Source organism: Peromyscus eremicus, chromosome 16_21 (assembly GCF_949786415.1).
Source record: "Peromyscus eremicus chromosome 16_21, PerEre_H2_v1, whole genome shotgun sequence".
NCBI lineage: Eukaryota > Metazoa > Chordata > Mammalia > Rodentia > Cricetidae > Peromyscus > Peromyscus eremicus.
The window spans coordinates 58,904,533-58,920,399 of NC_081432.1; the positions used below are offsets into that span (position 1 = coordinate 58,904,533).

General features: G+C 43.5%; 3 protein-coding genes across 3 annotated transcripts in view; 1 reads left to right on the plus strand and 2 right to left on the minus strand.

Annotated features, from left to right (window-relative positions):
- The window catches only part of Cdc5l (cell division cycle 5 like), a 40,349-nt gene extending 36,136 nt beyond the window's left edge, over window positions 1-4,213 (minus strand). Inside the window, exons 1-2 of the mRNA XM_059244044.1 lie at window positions 3,917-4,213; window positions 1,155-1,258 (exon numbers count right to left, since the gene is read on the minus strand). Coding sequence (XP_059100027.1) covers window positions 1,155-1,258; window positions 3,917-3,961 — 149 coding nt within the window. The 5' untranslated portion in view covers window positions 3,962-4,213. The remainder of the gene's footprint in view (window positions 1-1,154; window positions 1,259-3,916) is intronic.
- Window positions 4,214-4,363: 150 nt separating this feature from the next.
- Window positions 4,364-11,212, plus strand: LOC131893912 (Friend virus susceptibility protein 1-like). The gene is made up of 2 exons (XM_059244045.1): window positions 4,364-4,819; window positions 7,007-11,212. Exon 2 carries the CDS (start codon window positions 7,537-7,539, stop codon window positions 9,037-9,039), a length of 1,503 nt encoding a protein of 500 aa, XP_059100028.1. The 5' UTR covers window positions 4,364-4,819; window positions 7,007-7,536; the 3' UTR covers window positions 9,040-11,212.
- A 2,849-nt stretch (window positions 11,213-14,061) lies between these two features.
- Spats1 (spermatogenesis associated serine rich 1) overlaps window positions 14,062-15,867 on the minus strand; it is a 41,649-nt gene continuing 39,843 nt past the window's right edge. Inside the window, exon 9 of the mRNA XM_059244073.1 lies at window positions 14,062-14,266. Within this exon, the coding sequence (XP_059100056.1) occupies window positions 14,193-14,266 (74 nt within the window). The 3' untranslated portion in view covers window positions 14,062-14,192. The remainder of the gene's footprint in view (window positions 14,267-15,867) is intronic.

Here is a 15,867-nt window from a genome sequence, read left to right on the forward strand (position 1 = left end):
TTTAATTCCAGCACTTAGGAGGCAGAGTCAAGGGGATCTCTGTGAGTTCGAGGCCAGCCTGGTCTACAGAGTGAGATCTAGGACAGGTACCAGAACTACACAGAGAAACCCTGTCTCAAAAAACAAAAACAAAAACAAAAAAGTCAGTTCCAGGACAGTCCAGGCTACAGAGAAACCCTGTTCCCTGTCTTGAAAAAACAAAAAACAGCACCTTGTTTTTTGTTTTGGTTTTTTTTTTTTTTGGTATGTAAAGCATCTGGCTTAAGCCCACTAAACGTATGCTTTCATCTGCTGTACTTTTAAATTTAAAGTAAAACTACTATGGCATCGTCTCCCTTCTAATATCTGCCCAATCTGCCTTGTCTATCACATGGTTAGCTGGGTCAGAGTCTATCCAAGTTCCTAAGTCCTCACCACTACTGGGGTCAAGCTGGGCTGGAGATTAAAGCCACTGACAATAGGGAATCAAACTACTACAACCTGAGAACCACTCCCCTGCTGTTCTGCATCTGACTATTCCCACCATCCAGAAGCCTGAGAACAGGGTCACTTCCTACAATCCAAACTATATTCCTCAAGGGCTACAGTGGGGCCTGTTCACTCAAGCCAAGAACACATGCTGGTATCCACTACCTTGTTACTTAATAAGGTGACAGCACAGGTGGAATGTTGGTGTCTGATGCATTTTCATGTAGCAAGTATGAAATATTGCCACCTTATTACAAAGAAACCAACCACTGTGACCTGGCCTAGAAAAAAAAATCAAGCATTGTTTAGCATTACCTCTTTGGGAAAGTAAATAAATGCTAAATCAATCAATTCATAAACTTTCAGAATACAACTCATTCTCTGAGCTGAGGGTCAGCTATCTCTCCTAAGATTTTGTATTTTGTCTCACAAGGCATTCTCAAATAAATACATAAACTCACTTAGATTGGGCATCACAACTGATCAGGTAGTACTAAGCATTATTACGCTAAACTGTGAGAAAACAGACATGGTAAAGAGCAGGGAAAATGGTTCGTTTAAGAGCACGTAGGAAGCCCATCTCTTTCCATACTTCCCTCCCTATCACAGCTCTTGCTCTTCTGTGGGAGGTTTCAAAGAGACACTTCACTCATCACAATCAGGACCACTTACTGGTGGGTACGTACCATCTGGCTTTGCACTGCTTTGCTGATTTCCTGTGCAGCAAGGAGGCAATCCTAGACCACTGGTTTTTCCCATATTTCATTACTGCTGCTTTCAGAATTTCATCCTAAAAGAGTGGCCAAAGAGAATGCATTCAGTCACAAGCCTCCAGATGAGGAAAGACAAAATTTAAATTAACCCCTGCAGATTTCCTATGGAGAGACACACAATCATTTAAAAAAAAAAAAAAAAAAGGCACGAAAACTTCATTAACAGTTAATGATAATAAACAGCATAAAAAAAAAATCAGGAGATGACTGGAGAGATAGCTCAGCGGTTAAGAGCATGTGCTGTTCTTTGCAGAAGACCTGAATTCAATTCCCAGCACCCACATCAGGCAACTTACCTGTAACTCCAGTTCCAGGGGGATCCAAAGCCTCTAGCTACTGAGGGCACCTGTACTCACATGAACATGCCCATACATGGACACATAATTTTAAAAATGAAAATAATCTTTTTCTTTTTAAGAAAAAGAAAAAAAAATCCCTTGAAGGACATCTTACCTGCTCCTCAACAAACTGGAAGTGGAAAAAAGTCAATGTTGAAAATACTACTTTATACCAGACTTACAGAAATTATTCACCAGTATGCACCTATCATTCTCTTCACAAAGGTGAAGTTCGCATGTATATCTACTCAAAAAAAAAAAAAAAAAAATTCTGAACATCTACCTTGAACCAGGTCTGTGTACTCCAGGAAAGAGAATCAAAGATGATTTACCCAGATCTCAAGAAGCAACCTGAGACTCTGGTACAGCATGACATTTCCTCTCCAGCATCCTACTCACCACAACAGTCCAGGAACCCACAGCTCCCTCTACATCAGTCAGCTCACCCTGCCTACTCCAATCTCCAATTCTATTTCACCAGAGTACCCAAAGCATGCCCCAATCCCAGGACAACCTGCCAAGTGAACTCAGACACCAGAGGTCAGAGAGCCACAGATGAATGCACCTGAGCACTTTACTTTCAGGTTTTTCCCACAACGAACTTGAACTGCATGCCTTGGACTTGAGCCTCTCCACTCCATATTCTCTCTCATTACTAGCTGGTAGAATGCTCACCAAGTATGCACAAAGTCCTGGGTTAGATTCCCGTAAAACTTTGCATGGTGGTACACACCTGTAATCCCAGCACTGGAGGTAAAGGCAGGAGGATCAAAAGTTCAGAGTTATCCTTATCTACATAACAAGTTCAAAGCCACTCTGGGCTACATGAGACACACATGGGCAAGGTTCTGACCACTACAGAGGAATCCTGCTGCTCCTTGATTTTGTGATTCCGCTTCTCTCTCAGAAGTCATCTCTTCTCTAATTTAAATAGCCTCAGTGCAAGCAAGTCTCTTTCAGTGCCTTCATTTGTAACTTTAATAGAATAGACTTTTATAGTTTTTCTATACTTCAACGTATCTTCAACCAAGAATGTATGGCAGGTACCTATCCTACAATATGGATTCCCAAACATTACCAAGCAACCTGCTTCATACTAGGTTCTAGAATACCAAAGCCTGGTCCTCTTTGCAGTGATGTCTGATGAGGACAACAGCAACCCGTTTTTGTTGTTGTTGTTGTTTTGTTTTGTTTTTTTCTAAGAAAGGGTTTCTCTGTGTAGCTTTGGAGCCTGTCCTGGATCTCACTTTGTAGACCAGTCTGGCCTTGAACTCATAGAGATCCACCTGCCCCTGCCTCCCAAGTGCTAGGACTAAAGGCGTGCGCCACCACTGCCTGGCTCAGCAACCCGGTTTTACTGAAAGTCTACTAATGTGCTCAGCTGTGTTCTCAATGTTTCAAACTACTAACTCACTGCCAAGAGGTAAATACTATTTGTTTTATAAAAATGAGTAAACTGAGGCTTTGAGAAGTTGAAACTTAGCTGGAACCACACACAGAAGCGCTTGCAAAAACAAAGTAAGCTGCAGCAAATGAAGATGGGTGCCACAAAACCACTAGACAACTAAATCCAAGAAGTGTTCTGAGCTAAGTTTGAAGGACGGTCAGAAAGATGCCAAGCAACAGGAAGACATCTCAAGAAAGCACAAGACTAAAGCTATTCATACATTCAGTGCATTCGATCAAAGGCACGGAAACTTAATTTCTATTTTCCTTCCTTTCTTCTCCCGTCCCGTTTACCCGTGGCATGATCTACTACATTTCTGGAAGCAAATACGTAGTTTGTCCTAACTGGCTTCTATCCCGGCAAGGGCGGTGCGACTGAAAGGTAAGAGGAAAGACCTTGGGAACTGCAGAGAGGACCCATGATGCGCCGGTACGAGATAAGCAGAGAGGTGCAGACGTGAACCCGCCGCCCGCCCCACTGAAAGGAAGTCAATGAAAAACAAAGTTGCGGCCACCACAGCGACTTCCATCAGGGCGAAGCGCTGTGCACGAGCTAAGAAAGGAAGGGGCTGGAGAAAAACCACGCTCCCGCCGAGGTCCCGCCTGGGCGGCCACGGGGTCCCCGGGGAGAGCGAGGGGGCGCGTCCCTACACTGAACAAATAAGCGTCCGAGGGCCTAGCAGATGCCAGACGGGGCGCGCGGGGCGACAAGGTGGCGCAGGTCACCGCCCGGCCGCACGCGGGCCCGGCGGGGGTCCCCGGGGTCCGCACAGTTGCGGTCCCCCCGCGGAGACCCCGCGGGACAGCCGCGGCTCCCCGGACCTCCCCGCGCGTGCGCACACGCTACCGGACCCGGCGGAGGGCAGCGGACGGCGGGAAAAGCTGTCTCACCTCGGTATTTCTCCACACGCCCCCCTTGATCATAATCCGAGGCATCTTGGCGGCGGGGTGTCGCGGCCAGCGGCCGAGAGGAGCTTCGGGAAAGTAGTAACGGCGCTCCGGTCACGGGGCGCAAAGAGGCCACTTCCTCCAAGAGCGACCTTCTGCTTTGAAGAGATCTGCGCAGGCGTGGCTGGAGGGTGGAGTGGGGGGGGCGGCAGCCCGGTAAATCTCGCGAGATCTCAATGGCGGAAGGGAAAAGACACGGCCTGTCTGGAACCTTAAGAGTGACAGGAAATCATCAAACCGCTGGGGCCGGAGCGCCCGCCGGCGTCGCGCGCAGGTCCGAGGCAGGTGGGAGGAAAACTACACTCTCGCGAGATGACCGGGGTGGGACCTGGCTGGGAGCGCCGTGCCGGGATTGGTCCAGGCGTCACGCGGGGGGCGGGGACCGGGACTGTCGGGGGGTGTGGCGCGCCAACCCGGGGTGAATCCGAAAGGAGGCGCGTTGTTGTTTGCCGGAGCGCCATGTTGGGCGTCCCGGCCGGGAGGACTCCGCGGGATCCCGGGGGACGTGCCACGGGCTGCGGCTGTTCGCGTCCGGGAAGTGCCACCAGCCGGGCCGACTCCGGACGTGCCCGCTCCCCCACGCGTTCGCTGCTGTCCCCGGACGGGCCACGCTAACTTGAGCTCCGCCCCCAGGGGGCTGGGGAAGATGTCCTGGAGACCCGCGGGAACGTGCGTCACGCCCGCGCGTTCCGCTCCTCACTCGTGGTTGGGTCTCTGCGGGGCAACCTGGGTCGGTGGCGGGAGTCTGGCCCCTGTCGTCTGTGTTCTCACCTGAAGAGTGGAACTGCGGACACACGCACACTTGTTCGTAAACTCAGACCGCAGCTGCGGTTCCACAAAAACTCGGTAAGGTGTCAGCTGTCCAGCGCTCTGCCGTCTCCTCTCCCCGTTACCCGCGCAGACTTCTTCACTCCTAGACCAGAGCAATTAATTATTTGACGCCACCCCGGGTCGCTAGGGAAATAGTAGCTCTTGGTTTTTTTTTTTGGTTGGGTTGATTGTTTGCACTTCTGTTTGCCTCTTCTAGAAGACATGATGAATTTTCTGATTCGATTGTTGTTGTTTTTCCTTGAAATGGGAAAATCAATAAAATGTCACTGCTTTCTGTTGAAAGGGAGGCAGTTGTAGTGTAGCATTAAGAACATATGGGGCCGGGTGGTGGTGGCGCACGCCTTTAATCCCAGCACTCGGGAGGCAGAGCCAGGCGGATCTCTGTGAGTTCAAGGCCAGCCTGGGCTACCAAGTGAGTTCCAGGAAAAGGCGCAAAGCTACACAGAGAAACCCTGTCTCGAAAAAACAAAAACAAAAACAAAAAAAAAAAACATGGGCCGAGCGGCAATGGCACATACCTTTAATCCTAGCACTTGGGAGGCAGAGGCAGGTGGGTCTCTGTGAGTTCGAGGCCAGCCTGGTCTACAGAGACAGTTCCAGGACAGGCTCCAAAGCTACACAGAGAAACCCTGTCTTGGAAGAAAAAAAAAAAAGACTTAGAAGTAGGTCCTGGCCTCAACATGGTCCCTGGATTGAGAACATTCCCAAGTCATAGCTGCTTCCATAGTCCCCTTTGGGATTTGGCCATTGGAGTTAGGTTTCCAATATTTGTAAGCAAGAGTCCTAATAAGTCCACAGTTGGACCAGTCCTCTCCCAGAGTGCTTTCAAATAGAATATTCCAAAGGTCCATGTTATGCCCATATTTTGGGGACCCCCAAAAGACCACTGTGGAGACCGAATCCCGTATGTAAAAGCAAAGAGCCTTTATTTCAAGCTGCGAGCTTGGTCTCTCTGTCCTACGCAGTGGTGAGAGCAGAGAGCCCTGAGCCCACTCAGGGCAGGATTTTTATCGTAGCAGAGGTTGGGTTGGGGGGATTTCCAGGGTCCAGGACCCTGATTGGCTGACAGTTGTCTAGGAATATCTGTAAAACAAAAAATAGGTGTGTGCTAGACTCAAGGAAAGAGTGTCTCTTCCATAAGACATGATAATGTCATCTGCTAGAAAATTGTCTCAAAGGATTGGTGTTTTGAGAACAAGACACTCTTCTGCAACTGATGTAGATCTCCCATGTCCGTGGTGAGAATTAGAGTCAGACGCACCAACCCTGCCCCTTTTATCATGTGAATTGGGCCTCCGAGTCTTACCCAAAATACTTTTCCCCAAATGTCCCTCAGGAAATCAGTCACACAGAAAACTCCATAAATAAATGTTTCATGATTTCACTTCAAAAAAAAAAAGCAGCCGGGTGGTGGTGGTGGTGGTGGTGATGGTACACTCCTTTAATCCTAGCACTCAGGAGGCAGAGACAGGCGGATGTCTGAGTTCAAGGCCAGGCTGGGCTACAGAGTTAAGTTCCAGGAAAGGCTCCAAAGCTACACAGAGAAACCCTGTCTCAATCCCCCCCCCAAAAAAAAAAAAAAGCACACAAACAAAACCAGCATTCCCTGTCTTCCACTTTACCAAATTAAAGCCAGTAAGACCTTGTTAGATAAGGAAATCTGTTTCTCCCTGTTGTATGTTGAAATACATCTCCAGATAGATATATTCACATCCTAACCCCTGGATGTACATGTGAACTCATTTGGAATACTGTAGATCAAGTTCAGATGAGATTATACTGATATGGACCTAACTCTTTAGCCAGTGATCAGTGTCCTCATAAGAAAAGTGGCATGCACTTCTAATTCTTACCCCATTCACCAAACTTCCTCTTATTACATTGTGATTTTTAAATTAAATGGTGATTCTAAGATTTTTTTAAATCTTAGACAAACAATCAGTGCCTAGATTCCTGTATGATTGGCCCGTGGCATGGGGGATCTGCTTTAAAACAATTTAGTTATGCACCAGAACATATACATATGAAAAGATTCATTGGAATGATTATGGCAGTTATTATAGCTGCTACAGTTACCACTGCAACTGCTACAGTGGCTTTAACTCCTTCCAGCCAAACTATAGCAACTGTAAATTCCTATTTTCAGAATAAATATTTTAAAATGGTGTTTGATAACTGACTGAACCCTTCTATGGTTTTCAGGACTGTGATGACTATTCTTAGTTGTCAACTTGACTATATCTGGAATGAACTACAATCCAAAAATGGAGGACACATCTGTGAGAGATTTTCTACTTGGTTTGAAGTGGATGAATCTACTTCTTGTCCAGACCTTTGATCTGGGTCTTGAGGCAGGAAAGTACACCTTTAATATGGTCCATACCTTCTGTTGGAAGTCTGTATAAGGACATAGAAGAAGGAAGCTTTTGCTATTTGCCTGCTTGTCCTCACCTTGCTAGCCCATCCATTCTTTCACTGGCATTGGCACCTACTTCTTTGGGATTACAGCATATGCAGAAGACCAGGTGAAACATCCAACCCTGTGGGACTGAGCAACTGCTGAATTCTTGGACTTTTCATTCACAGCTAACCATTGTTGGAGTAGCTGGACTGCAGATTCTAAGTCGTTCCATGAGACAGAGATTTATTCCATAAGTTCTTTGACTGTAAAGAACCCTAACTAATACAAATTTTGGTACCAGAAGTGGTTCTAGAGAAACAGACATATAAAGATGAATCTTTTAAGTATCTGGAATAGGCTTTTCAATTCACCAGCACCTTCAGCTACAGTCACTTCCTCTCCTGGGAGCTTGGAGAATGCTGAAAGCCCATGGTGTGAATTATATTACAAACTTAAAGAGTTAGATGCGTTTGATTATCCTGATTCACCAGTTGTAAGTGGCAATGGATTTGATGACTCTGTATATGAAACTTTTGACAGTTTGGGGGAAAACAAGGAAAATGATGCTGCTGGTTGGTTGCTCTTAGCATCTCTGGATAAATTAATAAAGGATAGGAATGAGCTCCGTGATAAAATTAATCAACTTCAGAATATGATGAAGGACAACAAAAAACTTAGTGATAAAATTGACCAGCTCCAGATGCAAGTAAACATTTTAAAGGTTTCTAAGTGTACCTTGGAAGAAAATCTTCTCTCCAGCAGCCACAGAGCTCAAGTAGTAGAAAATCAAACTGAAGCCCTCATAATAAGGTTGGCTGAACTACAGCAAAAATTCAAGTCTCAGCGTCAGAGGGTGTCAGCAGTTAAAGTAAGGGCATTAATTGGTAAAGAATGGGATCCTGTAACTTGGGATGGGGATGTGTGGGAGGACCCTATTGAAGCTGAGAACTTCGAACCCTCAGATTTTCAAGGGTTTATCTCACCAGAGGAAATAGTACCCTCAGCCCCACCCCTTGAAATACTGCCTATTTCTCCTTTCATTGAGGAAATTAATCCTTCATTGTCTGATCAACCAGCAGTGACTTTCTCTGAAGAAAATGCCAGGCAAGACAATACTGCTGTACCTCAAGGCCCACCAATAGTTGGCTCTAGACTTTTAACTGGACCTAAAGCAAAGCAGGCTCCTCAAGGGGAGATAGAAAGTGTAGTCCATGAGGAGATGCGCTACACTACTAAAGAGCTGAATGAGTTTGCTAATTCATTCAAGCAGAAGTCTGGAGAATATGTATGGGAATGGGTTTTAAGGGTGTGGGATAATGGTGGAAGGAACATAAAACTAGATCAGGCTGCATTTATTGAGATGGGCCCTCTTAGTAGAGATTCTAGGTTTAATATGGACGCTCGCACAGTTGAAAGAGGTATCAAAAGTTTGTTTGAATGGTTGGCTGAAGCGTTTATCAAAAGATGGCCTACTGAAAAGGAGTTGGAGATGCCTGATATCCTTTGGTTTAGTGTTGATGAAGGAATTTTAAGGCTCAGGGAAATTGCTATGCTGGAGTGGGTATACTGTGTAAAACCTAATCCTCCTCAATGGGAAGGTCCAGAAGACATGCCCTTCACTAATCCCATAAGACGAAAAATAGTGAGAGGGGCACCTGAACATTTGAAGAGCTTTGTTGTCGCCCTTCTCCTTGTGCCAAACCTTAGGGTTGGAGATGCTGCTGCTCAATTGGATGAATTAAATACAATGGGTTTAATTGAGCCTCCAGATAGCAGGGGACAGGTGGCAGCACTGAATTACCTGAGGCACAAAACAGGTCTCATAATAGACTAACCAGTAATGGTCAGCACAGGCAAAGTGAATTTTATTTTGGCATGACTCATATGGACCTTTGGTACTAGCTAATCAATCATGGTATTTCCAGGCATCCAATCAATAAGAAGCCTACTGTATTTCTGTTTGATCTGGATAAGCAGAAAAATTCTCAAGTGAAAAAAGGCTGCATTGGATCTTGACAAAAGGCAGTCTTGGCTAGTGAATCAGTTTCCACTTTGAGCCAGTTTACAGACCCAGAACCTCTTGAATGAAGGGGTGGCCAAGTTCCCCTGAGGAAGGACCCTGATAAGATACCTAAAAGTTTTACAGTTAAGTCTTTCTCCAGCCCTTTCCCAGAGGGACCTGCGGTCTTTTACAAGGGTAACTGTACACTGGGGGAAAGGAAACAATTAGACTTTCTGGGGTCCGTTGGATGCTGGATTGCTGCTGATTCCAGAAGATCCCAAGAAACACTGTGGCCCTCCAGTTAAAGTAGGGGCTTATGGAGGCCAGGTGATTAATGGAGTTTTGGCTGAAGTCTGACTCACAGTAGGTCCCCAAACTCATCCACTGATTATTTCCCCAGTTCCAGAATGTATAATTGGGATAGATATACTTAGAAGTTAGCAGAATTCTCATTGGTTCCCTGGCCTGTGGAGTGAAGGCTATTATGGTTAGAAAGGCTAAATGTGAAGCCTTTAGAGTTGCCGATGCAACTGCCAAGGAAAATAATGAATCAAAAACAGTATGGCATCCCTGGAGGAATTGCAGAAATTAGTACCACCATCAAGGACTTGAAAGATGCAGGAGTGGTAGTTCCCACCATATCTCCTTTTAACTCTATTTGGCCAGTGCAGAAGACAGATGGATCATCATGTAAGTGCTCAACTAAAGGTGACTTCCTGGTAGGAGGAGTTAATCAGGTAGATAGCACAACCCATTCTATGGACTGTTAGCCTCTTTCCCCAGCCATTGCTGTCGGGCCCATGAACAAAGTGGTCATGGTGGCAGAGATGGGGATTATGCATGGGCTCAACAACATGGACTTCCACTCTCCAAGACTGACCTGGTTACAGCCTCTGCTGAGTGCCAGATCAGCCAACAGCAGAGACCAACACTGGGCCCCAGATATGGTACCATTCCCCAGGATGACCAGCCAGCAACCTGATGGCAGGTTGACAACATTGAACCACTTCCTCTGTGGGAAGGACTACACTTTGTCCTTACTGGAGTAGATACTTATGTTATGGATTTGTCTTTCCTGCACATAGTGCTTCTGCCAAAACCACCGCCGTGGACTTAGAGAATGCTTGATCCACCGACATGGTATTCCACAAAGTATTGCTTCACCAAGGAACTCACTTCACAGCCAGATAAATGCAACAGTGGGCCCAAGATCATGGAATCTACTGGTCTTATCATGTTCCCCACCATCCTGAAGCAGCCAGCTTCATGGATGAAATGGCCTTTTGAAGTCACAGTTACAGGGCTAATTAGGTGGCAGTAGCCTGGAGGGCTGGGCCAGGGTTCTCCAAAAGGTGGTATATGCTTTGAATCAGCGTCCAATATGTGATACAGTTTCTCCAATAGCAAGGATCCACAGATCCAGGAGTCAAGAGGTGAAAAAGGGAATTGTTTCTCTCACTATCACCCCTAGGGACTCACTAGGAAAAGTTTTGCTTCCTGTTCCCGTGACCTTCTGTTGGCCTAGAAGTTTTGGTTCCAGCGGGGAGAGTACTTCTACCAGTAATCACAACAAACATTCCATTGAACTGGAAGCTCAGCTTCCCTCTGGCCACTTTGTCCTTCTGATGTCCTTAAACCAACAGATTAAGAAAGGAATGACAGTGTTAGGAGGGATGATTAGTCCAGATTACCAAAGGGAAAATGGATTGCTTCTCCACAATAGAGATAAGAAAGATTATGTCTGGAATGCAGGAGATCCTTTAGAGCAGCTCTTGGTGCTACCATGTCCTGCGATTAAAGTCTGGGAAACTACAACAGCCTAATACAGGCAGGATGACAGGATACAGACACATCAGAAATGAAGGTGTGGGTCACTCCTCCAGGAAAGAGCCCAAGACTTGCTTGCCGAGGGTGGAGGAAGTACAGAATGGTAGTAGAGGAAGGTATTTATAAATACTAAATACATAGAAGGAAGGCCATGTGACCAGTTGCAAAAAAAAAAAAATTATAGTTGACATGAGTGTCTCTGCTGTATTTTGTTAAGAACGTGTACAGATATTTGTGTTTTCTTTTAATTTCTTTATCATAACATCAATTAAGAGAATACTAATAGGATGTCCCCCAAGGGACACTGCCACCTGTTCTTAAACTTATAATGTATTTTCGGTTGTATGAGGGACAGTTTTATCAAGTTAGGTGTAATTATGACCTGATTAAATATATAATGCATTTGTGATTGTATGTGGGATAGTTATGTTTAGGCATTTATTATGACCTGGTTGTTGTTTTCATTTGGAAATTAATCATGACATAAGGAGATATGTTTGTGTGTCAAGTTGACAAGATGGACTTGTAATGGCTATTCCTGGTTGTCAACTATATCTGGAATGAACTATAATCCAGAAATGGAGGGCACACCTGTGAGAGATTTTCTGCTTGGTTTGAAGTGGATGAATCCACTTCTCATCCAAACCTTTGAGGTAGGAAAACACACTTCTGATCCAGATCTTGAGGTAGGAAGACACACCTTTAATATGAGCCATGTCTTCTGCTGGAAGTCTATATAAGGACATAGAAGGAAGCTTTTGCTCTTTGCCTGCTTGTCCTCACCTTGCTAGCCCATCCATTCTTTCACTGGCATTGGCGCCTACTTCTTTGGGATCACAGCATATGCAGAAGACTAGCTAAAACATCCAACTTTGTGGGACTGAGCAACTACTGAATTCTTGGACTTTGTATTCACAGCTAACCATTGTTGGAGTAGCTGGACTGCAAGTTCTTAGTCATTCCAATAAATCCCCTCTATATATATAGAGAGAGAGAGAGTGAGATTCATTCCATAAGCTCTCTGACTCTAGAGAACCCTGACTACAAAGGACTAAATCTTAGGGTGTGATCTTTTACAGGTACAGCCATTCTGTTTGTCTTCCTTCTCAAAAGTCTTATCGTGCCTTTGCCAACTTTTCAGAAGGAAAAATGAAGTGGTACAGATTCAGGCTGTCCCTATAGTACACCATGCCTTGACCAGTTCTTTACCAGTGGCCACCTAAATCAACATTTTTTTTCTTTAATAAAACAAAAAGGAGGAACTGTGGCAGTGCATATAAAAAATACATTCTAAGAGAATGGAACTTTTACTGGACCTCAAAGCCAGAGTTGTTAATACACTTTGAGGTTACTTAAGACTGCTATCCTACTGTGTGCTCAGCCTGTTTAATCTGCCTTTAAGAGAACAATGTAAAAGCCAACTTTACTTGCCTTGGATTTCCCATGTGATCAATTGTTTATTGTTGAGTTTTTTGTCCCACCTATTCCCAAACACCCGGCAGCCACTTCCCAAATTACCACACAGAGGCTTATATTATAAATGTTCGGCCATTAGCTCAGGTTTATTACTAACTAGCTCTTACAACTTAACCCATTTCTATTAATTCATGTACTGCTCTGAGGCTCATAGCCTTTACCTCTATCCCATTTTGTATGTCTGATTTGTACTCCATCTGGCTCAAGACTCTCAACCCCGCCCTTTTTCATCCCCCCCTTAGTTTGGTTTTTCTGCCTAACCTTATCCTGCCTGGCCAAAACAGCTTTATTATTAACCAATTAGAGTAACACATTCCTAGTGTACAGAAGGATCATCCCATGGCATTTCCCCCTTTCTGTCTAATCAAAAAGGAAGGTTTTAACTTTAACATAGTAAAATTACATATAACAAAAAAGTTATCAAGCAAGAATTATAGTTACAATATCCAGTCTATTTTTATTTGACAAAATTAAAGAAAACATTCAATTACCGTCTTATATTATCTTGGTGAGTCTAAAACTTTATCTCTAACTTACTCTTTCATCATAACTAAAAAAATTATAACTATGACTATCTAGTCTTCAACTCCATCAAAGACCCCAAAAGGATGAAATGTTACCTAATGACAGACGTTAGGCTGCCTGGACAATCACCCAAGGCTTCTCTCTACCTTTGGGGCATCCATCTTCAGCCTGCAGGCCTAGAATATCTGACAGACTTATCTGTGAAGCAGGAATTTTGAAGTACTGTCCTACTTTGTCTTGGCAAAGTTCAGCAGTCACCTTTTGTGTTCTGCTTGTCTAATTTGGACAGCATACTGTCAACAGTCAAGGCAAGGACAGTTTCTTGCCCAGTGGCTAACCTTTTCCACAAAGAATGTAAACTCTGGTGCTGCCAAGAGCAGATATCTCATCATGAAAAGCCTTAGGTTATTAAACATATTAAATGCCATATTCTATAGGTCTTTGAAGTGTTTGAAGACCATCTATCTAAATATATCTGTGTATAACTTGAAAACATATCTAACCTGACTATAAGTTTGACTATTATAGATGACTATTAATTTGTATTTCTTAATTATACATTACATTTTTTTTATTTACTTTTGTATACAGCATGTATGACTAGAAGAGGGCACCAGATCTCATTACAGATGGCTGTGAGCCACCATGTGGGTGCTGGGAATTGAACTCAGGACCTCTGGAAGAGCAGTCAGTGCTCTTAACCTCTGAGCCATTTCTCCAGCCCCCTATACATTACATTTTTAATTGAGCTGTATAAACACAATACCTTAAACAGGAGTAGAAATGTACATACAGTAACAGAAATAACTTTAAATTTTTATCAATAAACTAAAATCCATACCAGTGTAAAATATGTAAGATTAACAGCTGTTTTTTGGATTAAAGTAGATTTTTTTCATCATAATAATATACCCTTTTCCCCATCATTTCTGTATCATATCCCGCTTTCTTTTAGAAAGAGATTGGCAATGACCAATAACAATTTGTAACTAAACCCCCTAAACAAAGACAAACATCCATAATCCATTTTGGGGGTATGTAGGTGTAGTTTTTTAGGCTACTTCTGGCTGATTGGGGGTACTGGTAATCTCCTGAGAAAATTTAGGATTATGGTTAAGTTCTGACTGGAGTATTCTGTGAGACTGGACTGGATCATCTTAGTAACCTTGAAGCTGTTCTGGATGCTGGATCATCTGGGCCATCATATTCATTGGTGTCTCGTCCTCTTGCTCTGAAAATATATAAACTTTTAAAGGTAACATACATCTCTGTATTAATACAAATATAAACTGCATTGTACATAAGCCAGTCAAACATAATTTTTTGTTTTATGTCTGAACAGGTAAAATACACGTCACATGTTTTGTAGTTGCTTTAGGTTTATTTTTCCATGTTTGTAGTTAGGATTTCAGGGGGTCTTCCTCAATCAAACCTGACTTTTCTTAACCTAGAATGAATCCATAGCCTCTCAATTCCTGTGGAAAGAAAAACATAACCTCTTCCCCAAAGTAACATATCTTATGACTTAAACTTTGGAATCAAGATTTTTTTTAAATATATAGATTGGTTTAATTTAGTACCTTTTACAAACAAATGTCTGTTAGTAGTTACCATTTGCCCATTAATAGTCAAAAATCTAAAGAAAACACAATAGAATATAGAATCCAGACTTTCTGTGTATTTCCATCTTTACATGGCTTCTAATTTTATTACTCTATTTCTTTTTTAAAGACTTTATTTTTAAATTATTTTTTAAACATAGAACTGTCTCTACCTTTTCTCTTTCCCAAGCCTACACATTTTTCAAACATACCTATTTAGAGGCCTTTTTGTCTAAATCTGTCTTTACTGTGTATCTTTAACCCCTTTTGTCTGTGTGAGCAAAAGCCCTAAACCCACTGCGCACTCTGTACTGCGACTTGTGGGAGACGGATAATCAGCCATGTTGCAGTTCAAGCTGCACTGCACAGAGCAGCCAGGGGATGGGGACACGTCTCTGTACTATGGCCCCCATGAAAGACATGAACTAAGAAGCTGCTCTTGGCTCCATTTTTGTATGTCTAGAAAACCCCCCCTTTTTTTTTTTAAAAGCTTTTTCAGGCTTTATGTGGATGAACATGCGGCACATTGGAGTGCCATATGTAAATGGAGGCTGAGCTTTTTGTCCTGCCTGTTCCCAAATACCTGGCAGCCACTTCCCAAATTACCACACAGAGGCTTATATTAATTATAAATGTTCAGCCATTAGCTCAGGCTTATTACTATCTCTTACAACTTAACCCATTTCTATTAATCCATGTACTGTCCTGAAGCTCTTAGCCTTTACCTCTATCCCATTTAATTTTGTGTGTCTGACTCGTTCTCCATCTGGCTTGAAACTCTTTCAACCCTGCCCTTCTTCACCCCCCACCTCCAGTTTGGTTTTTCTGCCTAACTTTGTCCTGCCTGGCTACTGGCCCAAACAGCTTTATTATTAACCAATTACAGCAATACACATTCACTGTGTACAGAAGGATCATCCCACAGCACACAGCTGTAATCTTGAGTTATCTACTCTTCCATGCTCCTGACCCAAGAATCATGCATGTCTGTTTGTACATGTATTATGATAACCATTTGCTGGAAACAGCTGATAGGCTGAAAGTAATCTTATAAAATGAATATCCATAAATGTTGAAGACAACATTCAGATATTGCTTGATAGAAATAGAAGTGACTTGGATACACAACATAAACAGTATGTGGAGAATGAGGCAGTTGTAGGGGATGATGGTTCAAAGACAAAGAGCACCTAATTTTGCCACCAAACACTAGAGCAGTGGTTCTCAACCC